General features: G+C 39.6%; 1 protein-coding gene across 2 annotated transcripts; it reads right to left on the bottom strand.

The window, feature by feature from the left end:
- Positions 1-632: 632 nt before the first annotated feature.
- Positions 633-9,585, bottom strand: LOC122671617 (ribulose bisphosphate carboxylase small subunit, chloroplastic-like). 2 transcript variants are annotated; one of them, XM_043868949.1, is made up of 5 exons: positions 9,403-9,585; positions 9,195-9,329; positions 8,847-9,072; positions 4,681-4,700; positions 633-648 (listed from the first exon to the last, which is right to left on the bottom strand). In XM_043868949.1, exons 1-4 carry the CDS (start codon positions 9,583-9,585, stop codon positions 4,693-4,695), a joined length of 552 nt encoding a protein of 183 aa, XP_043724884.1. In that variant the 3' UTR covers positions 633-648; positions 4,681-4,692. The 2 variants fall into 2 exon arrangements, with proteins under 2 accessions (XP_043724884.1, XP_043724885.1); XM_043868950.1 differs by lacking the exons at positions 633-648; positions 4,681-4,700 and having other exon boundaries at positions 8,842-9,072.
- Positions 9,586-9,792: the final 207 nt, after the last annotated feature.

The raw sequence follows: 9,792 nt of genomic DNA on the forward strand, positions 1-9,792 counted from the left end.
CAACAATTTGCCTTTGACCTCTTGATTCCATCTTATTTAGGGAATCTATGGTTTGATTTCATCGAAGCTTAGAATTAATCAGGGAAGGCCCTTATAATCTCAAAATTGATGTAGTGACACCATAAATTCTTCGTTGTTTGATGGTTTTTTAAGGTTAAATTTGAATCTTCACACAATAGCAAATAAAATGGCCTATTTGAGAATCTCTCAGCAGTCTATCCTTTGCTAATAGGGAATGCCTTATATCGCGGGACAATCAGAGCTCTGTTATTGACGTACCCTACTAGATAGTGTACCATTTTCCAAGGGACAATCGAGGCAACATTTTTTATACACAACTCCAGATGGATATGTCACTTTTAATGAGGGACCATCAAAGGATGGACAGAGCCCCTTCTGATGACAGGTAATCCACATTAGGAAGGGTGTACCACTGAGAATCTCGCTTATAGCCCTAAATAGACTATGTTAGTTTGTGGTGTATCCTAATCGTATATGGTCTAATTTCCTACATGATGCATGCAATAGGTAGGCTGATAGGACAGAATAAGATCACCCTTGACAGAACCTATATACCTATTGCTTATGGTCGTGAATTGCAAGTATGTGGTTCTTTTGATCTACTTGGGGCATAGGTCACATGATCTACTCAGAGTAATCAATCTAGTGCCCTTTTTGAGTAGCAAAGTACCCCATGACACACTAGTGAATACCCTCGTTGGTGATTCTAGATCCGTATAGTAAATATCAAGGGTTGTGGCTTCGTCGTGAATTACCCATGACTACATATGGGGTCCAACGACTAACCATGAGGCTGTGTGTTTCCATGCCGTGTGTGTGTGCATCATAGTGGTGCAGGAAACAGCTATCATCCGATCTCAGAGTACATAGTATGATGTGCCAAGGATAGAGGCACAACAGGGAGTATGCTCATCGTTCGATTTCACTTCGAACACGATGCATGATGCAGTTAGTAAAACAAAAGGGGTTAGCCAAACATGTTATCAATCAAACAATGCATGAGGGAGAATATTCTTACGTTCAATGGTAGCATCTAGTATTAAAAGCTTTATCAACAATCCCCAGTGAATTCACCATTGTGAGGATCCATTTTTCTAGTGCTCTGATGTACGGAAGGTCGTTAGGTTTTCAAATGTGTTTCCTCGGTTCAGAGAGAGAAGGAATGCGTCTTCTCAAGGGTGGATGATTATCAAGATTTATCAGGGAATGGGGGTCATACAATAATTTAAAATGGAGTCGCCACCTAGAGTTAGGGCCTAGGACCCATTGATGTAGCCCTGGGAAGGGCTACGAGACTTCAGCTAGTCTGGTCAGAGATTCGGGTAAGTGGTCTGGTTACGAGAGTGAGACGGTGTTAGGCACCCACCTCGCCCAGGTAAACCAATCTTTCTACTAGATGCTTGTTTTCGAATATTCTCCTTTTATGAATGTCTTAAACCCATATGTATGGCTAAATAATGACGAACAAACTACTTAAATAAAATTAAACTAAGTTACAATAACTATTGTAAACTACACGGGAATGCTTAAAAGGACTACATTGTGCCAGAATTAAAAGTTAATGGAAGAAATGTATACCTGCATACTTTAAACAAATGCAATTATGCAAGACGGACATCCCCCTGCTCAGGTGGAGGCAAAAGACTGGCTTTGTCCTTTGTCAGATAGAGTAATGGCTTACTAGTATTGGATCTTAAGATCTCGGGCAGAATAACGGCATTGCAAGGTTTCAAAAATCGGATGCTTTAATATTAGGCAGAGTGGCTAGGCCATGGGAGATTCTTGGGACTAGGATGAAAAGTGGTCAAAGAAGCCGGATTCGGATAATCCAGGCTTCAAACAATAAAACAAGGCCCTGGAACAAGGAAACTTGGAAAAACTGGAAAACTGGAGCTTTGGGGGTGCCCCCACTCCCATAAACTTCAAATGTTGCAAATGAGGAGGTGAGGGGGCTATTTATAGGCAAAATTGGTCTCTGCGGCACCGCAATGGTTATACGGGGCCGCATGGTGGGGCCGCAAAAAGTGAGAAAAAAGGGAAAAATGGAATCTAGGCACCCGCAAGTCTGCCTGGCATGGTCGGAGAGCATACACTGCACCGCACGGTTGGGCTAGGAGGTTTTGTGCAGTGCTGCCCTGCGAGGCTGCGCAGAGCATGCAAGGCTGCCATGTAGGGCAGCGCAAAGCTTATGGGACTACCTTGCCAGGCCACACAAACTTTAGTGCTACCTGGAGGGGTAGTGCCTTGTCCATGGGGCTGCTATGCGTATGATGTACGCCTTATAGGGTGAACGGGGATGCTTTCTGGCTATGTGGTGTTGAAGGGTTGGTTTCAGGGACATTGCTAGTCATTTGCGTCTGATTGTCGTCATCTCTGGGGGGTGACAAAATTCAGCATCTACAGGTTGTAGGGGATTGTTGGGAGACCTAGGGCACATTTGGGGATTGGTAGGCTCCAGTTTGCAACTCTAGTTTGACATCATCGGCTGACCAACATATGATTCCAGGACCAAGGATGCTACCTAAGGTGTTGCAATAGTACTATACCCTCAGACTTAGCTTTGCTATTTAGGTGGAATTAATAAAATGAACTCATTTATGCATTCATGTACATTGTGCATTCATGGATTATGTGCGTTTGTATGTGCTTGCATGATCTAACTGCTCATTGAGCTTAGTGAAGCTCATCCCTCGAGGGTACTTTCTTTTTAGAATGTAATGCAGATGCATCGGAGCCGGTGGGCTCAGAGCTTTCCCTTCTTGTTGCTGATGGAATCACTGATTGGTGGACTCCTGAGGCAAAGGGACGTGGTGCGGACTACATTTGTGATGTATGTGCCTATGAGGCACAGTGATTCTTGGACGTGTTGCCCTTGTTGAGAACGGGTCCTTGTGCCATGGGGATACAAGGGTAGTTTAGGTAATTTACCAATTATAGGGGATTGTCCCTATCTTGGTTACGTAGTTTGTTTCCACCGTTGTATGTTAGTTTCCTAGTTAAGGTTAGTTTCTTATTATTTTTAGTTTCTTGGTTGTCAAGGAATGAGTTTCCTATTTTGATGTAATTAGTTATTATTATAAATACAAACTGTGGGAGAGGAACTCAGTGCATCAAGATCTCTTCTTTTCTTCCCCATCTCTTCTTCTCCTATCGGTTCTTCTGTGGTTTGTCCTTTTCTTCTCAGGATTTATAACATGGTATTAGACCTGATGGTTTGAATCGATCTGGGTTCAAAATGTTGCCGGTTTGAGAGTCGTTTAAAGGTCTCTGCTATGGTGAGCAGCCACTGTTATCGCTGCACATTTGAAGAAAAAAAATATTATAAACCCTAGTTGAAGAAGACCCAGGGTTTCTACTGGTTCGAAAAAAAATTATATATATCTTATCTACTACTACGTTTTATGGTTTTGGATTCTTCAAATCTGTTATGGCCAAGGTTCTAAAACTCGGGTTTCGACTAGGTTTCGACCAGCTAGAAAATGAGTTCGTCTCGATTTCGATCATATCTGGGTCGAAATTTGGGACTTTCTCCAGGCTAACTAGAACCTTGGTTTTGAGGCCCCGAAGTTATTTTTTTGCCCTGATTCTTGTTGGGTTGCCTATTTTTGACATTTTAAACTCAATCCATGCATTAGTTTCACATAGATAACACTAAAAATATTACTTGTGGTTTTGATCCAAGCTTGATAGCTATATATTGTTCTTGGACATGGTATCAAATAAGGTTTGACCGAAACATAATTCTTCAATATAAATGAGATTTAAACAATCTTGGATTTGTTTGAAAGCTTTGTTTTGATAGCTTTCTAATAAGTCCAAGATTGCTTAAATCTCATTTATATTGAAGGAGTTATGTACTGGTCAAATTTAATTTGGTGTGCACGAATACTGTCAAAACTGCTCTAAATGAAAAAAAAATTTGGACATCAAAACAAATGAATATTTTACCGTAATTTTTGTTTTTAGCAATGTTTTAGCATATTAAGATTTATGAAATTTTTAGATTTGAGAAAAACCCCAGCATTAGAAAGTTGAAAATTGCACCTACCATCGAAAATCCAATTTTTGTTCTTGAACTAGGGGGATGACAGTTTTTCTTTTCAGAATTTTATTTTTTAACTATTTTTATTGGATTTAAATAGGGGGTATTTGCATATCTAAGAATAATATCTTAAGTAAATGAATACAAATACAAAAACATTTACTTAAATGATATTAGGCATAACTAAGTGTCTGTCCATATTTCTGGCAAAAATACTAAGTATCTGTCCTGGTTTCTGGCATAAATACCTGTCTGTCCTATTTTCTAGCCAAGTTTCCCCTAGTTTCGATGGACATGTGTCGAAACCACCGAAATATGGTTGAAACCATCGAAACCCAGTCGAATCTAGGGATTTTACAAAATCCCGCTTCAACTCATCTCGGAAACCTGAGAAACCGAGTTAACTCGGTGGTTTCGATAGGTTTCGATCAAGTTTTTGTTCCATGGTTGTGGCTGCTATAGTCATTGCACTCTATTGGTTCATTGGAGTTGGTTGCTGCTCATAGTTATTGATTTCCTAGTCACTTGTTCTTGTTTATTCCACTGGAACTTGGTGTCGATTGGAAACTTGATTGCTATCCTGCTATTATCAAAGGAGATTGGAAGGCCTTCTTTACTGAAGTTAATGGTTACTTGGTTCTTGATTGTAGTTTCGTCTGGTACTTTGTTCTCATCTTCTCCCACCGTAGTAGATACAAGGTGCTAGTTTATGTTTATCATTGGACCTGAGTAGCAGCAGATCTATTTCCTATTTTGATTTATGTTTAGAACACCCATCAATGGGAGGTTACATATCTTCTGGTTCACGCTAAGGGTTATTGGAGAAAAAAAAAAGGGTTTTTTTACCATTTAGTTCGTTCGATTTACTGCTATGGGTTCTTGGCTTGCTACTACTATTGATCTGGGCATCAATTAATTGGTGTCGATTACACCTGTGATATGCTACTACTGCTTGGTTATCGACAATCTTTCGCAGTGATTCATAGTCTTTCTCTTCTGCTTCACGCTGGAGGTTGGCGGTGAGTTCAACAGTCCTTTATTTATCTCTCTTGTTACCCAAAATACCCCTACAACATTAATCGTATCTAGCCCTGTGTTATTTCTATAGTTTCCATCTTTACACCTATTCTTCCATCTAATCAACTAATGTCCCAACTTTTAATTTTCTTCCAAGTTGATCCCCTATCAATAAATCCTAATATCCTATGTATCCTTTTCCCTTTTGATTTACTAAGTACCACCTTGCATATTCTATTTAATACCTATTTTCTGCCATTAACCCTTGTTTATTTCCTCTTGTGTACTTGGGTGGGCCCACACAAACCCAATTGGGTATTTTGACCCCTTTTTTGCATCACTTGGAGATTACATTATTATTTATAGAATTTCCATTGGACTTACAAATTCAATGGTGGACCCGGTCATATCAATTTGGAGTTCCAATATTTTTTATAAAGATTGGCATTGTTGCCACACTCTGGCTATCCCCCATTGGCTTTACCTTATTTGTCCATGTGCTACACGTGAGGGGGAGATTGGAGTTTATCTTGGTGATTATTGGTGCTTGGATTATTGGGTTGCTCAAGAATTATTTAGAAATTTGTCTAATTTATCTGGCCATCAGCATGATGTTTCTACCTGATTGAAGACTTATTTGCTTTAGTCACTCATTCTTGAAGATTATTTTTATCTGTACGTGTCATTTGCTCATATCCACTGCAACATTAAGAGTTTATGTGCTTGGTTCAGCAACAGTATAGCTTCTATTTGCTTGGTCCACGACTGCCTTATGCCGAGTGGTTCGTCAGCAACTATACGATGTCTTTGTATGGTCGGTCAGCAACCAGATGCTATCTTTGTGTAGTTCGTCAGCAACCATATGCTGTCTTTGTATGGTCGGTCAGCAACTAGATGTTGTCTTTGTGAATTTGATCCGCATTTCTACAAGCACCGAGTTGATGTACAAGTACCGCAGTAGTACCTCTAAGATAGTAGCCTTTTGTGAAATGGTGCCTCTGAGAGAGTTGTGAGATTCTTCTTGTGGTGTAGTGGTTGAAGCTGTACTTTTACTTGTTTTCTTTGGGAAGATGTCTATCTACTACCTGTCTTCCTTGGGGAATATTTTGTGATGTTGTTGTTGCTGTTATATGATCTTTAGATCACAATTGGGGTTCTCTACCGCTTATTATTGCTCATTGTTGTTTTGTTCTATTCGACACGGTTTCTTTTACTTGTTGTTGCTGATTGGTGGCCATTGTGCTTGAGCTGGTGATGTGCTGTTGGGTGACGCTACAATTGTTACCTTGTGCTTTTTTTTCAAGCTAGAGATTCCTTTTTGTTATATGTGTACTCCAGGTTGAGGGGGAGTGTTGAGAATGGGTCCTTGTGCGGTGGGGGTACAAGGGTAGTTTGGGTAATTTACCATGAATAGGGGGATTGTCCCTATCTTGGTTACTTAGTTAGTTTTCTAGTTAGGGTTAGTTTCTTATTATTTTTAGTTTCTTGGTTGTCAAGGAATGAGTTTCCTATTTTGATGTAATTGATTATTATTATAAATACATACTGTGGGAGAGGAACTCAGTGCATTGAGTTCTCTTCTTTTCTTCCCCATCTCTTCTTCTCCTATCGTTTCTTCTCTGGTTTATCCTTTTCTTCTCAGGATTTGTAATAGCCCTTATTTTGATACATTGTTGTGATGTATTTTTTAATACATTACCTTTTTGATGTATTAATCTTAATTGTAATTATACATAAGTTTGTGATTAAACAATGATGTACAGAATTGGATAACTTGACACAATTACAGTATATGATACAACATTTAGCTTCCGCACTATGATTATTGTTTTATATTCTGTCTTCCACAACTTTGATTGAATTATTGATTATGAACTATGAGGGATAGACATTGCATCTGTGATCTTGGTGGTTGAGTAGGGTGTCAGCATACATCCTAGTCACACTACTATGGGTAAATGAAGTGGGGTGTGACAATATCACTCGTCCTTACTGGGGTGTCCCTAGGCCTTTGTTGAACATGACCATACCATCTCATATAACTCTCTCGGAGCTTGTCATTGATCAGGGCAACTCGCACTAAATAAAATCAAATAAAATAAATAAGAGAATACATATCATCCTATTAAAGAAAATAAATATCTAATTGCTAGTTTTTTTTTTTTCTTTCTCCCCCCCCCAAATCCAGGGTTCCCTATTTCTCTTCCATTTGGTAAAGAATTTTTGTTCCCCAAAATAAATATCTAATTTATTCTATTAGACCCACCAAATCTAGACCCTCTTATCAGTCTTGGTTCTTGTTCAGATTCTGCCAGGTGGAAGGAAGTGTTCCTGCGTTAGATCTTACCTGTTTTTCCTGTTGGATTTATGTGTCCATCAAACCCGGTTCGGTCCGATTCAATCCGGTTTTACTTTGTATTGAACCTTTATACTTTTTGGTTTAATATTATCACATGCCATATAAACTTTTTGAACATTATGTGTCCGTAAGTTTTACTTAAAATGGTAGTCACGACTAGGGTTTGGGCTGGGCACCCTTATCATATGGTCGTCGCATTGGGTATGCGTAGACATGTGATGTCAGGGTACGAATGCGAGTGCTCACATGATCGATGTGTGTATTGGAAAAGAATCTACTTTGTCGATTCCCTCATGTATTACTGCCAGATGTAGGTAGGGATAGACATGTGTCACCGACACCCTTTACCTCAGGGAACCCTGTCGCTGCAAAGTGTGATCGCATTCTTTGGTTCATCACTAACTAAGACTCAAGTGAATCAAAGCCGGTGTTCTGGAAATACGTGAACACTTTGTGAGTGAAGGAGTTACAAAATATGGTCACCACTACCCGACTGGGGAACACCAAGATTGAAGTTGTCTATGTATGGTTGGATCGGAATCTGGATCCAGTGCCGTTTTGGAAATGGTTTTTACAAAAGATATTTTACACAAAATAATAGATTATATGTAGTTATTTGAATAAAGTGTTTTATCGAGTTTTGAAGGACCCGATCAAATATACAGACACTCTTATATGGACATATGCTATGGAATGGGATTTGCCAGTACAAGTGTACATGCCCTAGATTCCATAATGATGGTGTTTATTAGTGGGGGGTTATACATGATAATTTATTATCATATAGGGAGTTATTTAGAATTTGCTAAAATAACTGGTTCTTTATTTAATTAATGGATATGGTGCTAATTGTAATTATCCATAAATTAAATAAAGTAATTAATTATAGGGTTTTTTATAATTACCACCCTAAAATCTTTTATATTTACTATTACCCCCCAAAAAACTTTGAAACAACTGTTACCCTCCCCTGTTGCATACTAATAACTAACTGCCCCCCACCATTACAGACCCGTAACGGAGGGAGTTAGTCGTGAGAGTGTGCCGTTGTCACAGATTTCTTAGGACCAAAATGCCCTTTTTGGGGTGGTAATTGTAAAAAACTCCCACCCCATCACCGTCCCTTCTCCTCCTCCTCCTTCTCCTTCTTCTTCTTCCTCCTTTGCAACCCCAACCGCCCCGATCGATGATGCCATCACCACCTGACATCATCTTAAAAGCATGGAGTTTCTCCTTCTTCTTCTTCCTCCATCGCCTAACTTTCTATATCTTGCTCTTCAAATGTACATTTCGCCGAACACATCTACATTTTAGAGACAATTCAACGAAAACAGGAGATCCTTTGAAAAAACCAAAAAAAAAAAGAGAAGAGCACAACCCAGTTGGGTTTTAGTCCTAAAATTTAGAAGCTAGGAGGCTTGTAAGCAATGAAACTGATGCACTGCACTTGACGCTTGTTGTCAAATCCAATAATACGAATGAAAGAGTTGGGGTATTCCTTCTTGGCTTCCTCCAGCTCCCTCAACACCTGTGAGGAGTCAGTGCATCCAAACATGGGCAGCTTCCACATTGTCCAGTAGCGGCCATCATAGTACCCTGGAGATTTGTTGTTTTTTTGGTACACGAATCTTTGCTATACATATTTCACACGAACACAAATCGAATCAAATCAAATAAAACTGTAACGAGGGTAATGAACTAATTAATGGGTATAGCTTTAAAAGCAGAGATCAAACAGGGGATAAATTCAAAAACCTCTAACTCGAATTCCAAGCAGGGAACCCAACCCATGCGAAGGAGGTAATCGACCTCCTTGGCTAGTGATTCAGATGAGAGTGGTGGAAGATATGATAGTGTCTCAAACTTCTTCTTCCCTAGTGGAGGCCACACCTGCATTCACAACCCTTTAAAATCCCTTCACGTTTTGAACTTCAATGAAACACTTCCAATTCTTGAAGCTTACATTCATGCATTGGACTCTGCCACCATTGGTGGGCAGAGAAGCGAGGTCGTTGTTGAGCTTGCGAGTTACAGGGAAAGCTGAACCAGACTTGAGGCCTGTGAAAGGAGGCACCAAGCTAGCTTGAGCAGGGCTGTCACGATTAAGGGAGATAACTACTGTCGATGAGATTATTGAAGAAGCCATTTCCTTCTCTATTGCTCCTAATGGCTCTGATTAATCCTCTTTGTTGGAAGCTGCAATGGAAACCATAGTATATATATAGGAGTATGGGAGCTCTTAGCTAGCAATCTTCATGGAAGAATGAGGATAGACAATACCCATTCCATAACCATGCAAGGGAGGATAGAATATTGAAACCCTTAATCCCTTATCGTCTGCAACTTCATCATT

This window comes from Telopea speciosissima, chromosome 8 (genome assembly GCF_018873765.1).
Source record: "Telopea speciosissima isolate NSW1024214 ecotype Mountain lineage chromosome 8, Tspe_v1, whole genome shotgun sequence".
NCBI lineage: Eukaryota > Viridiplantae > Streptophyta > Magnoliopsida > Proteales > Proteaceae > Telopea > Telopea speciosissima.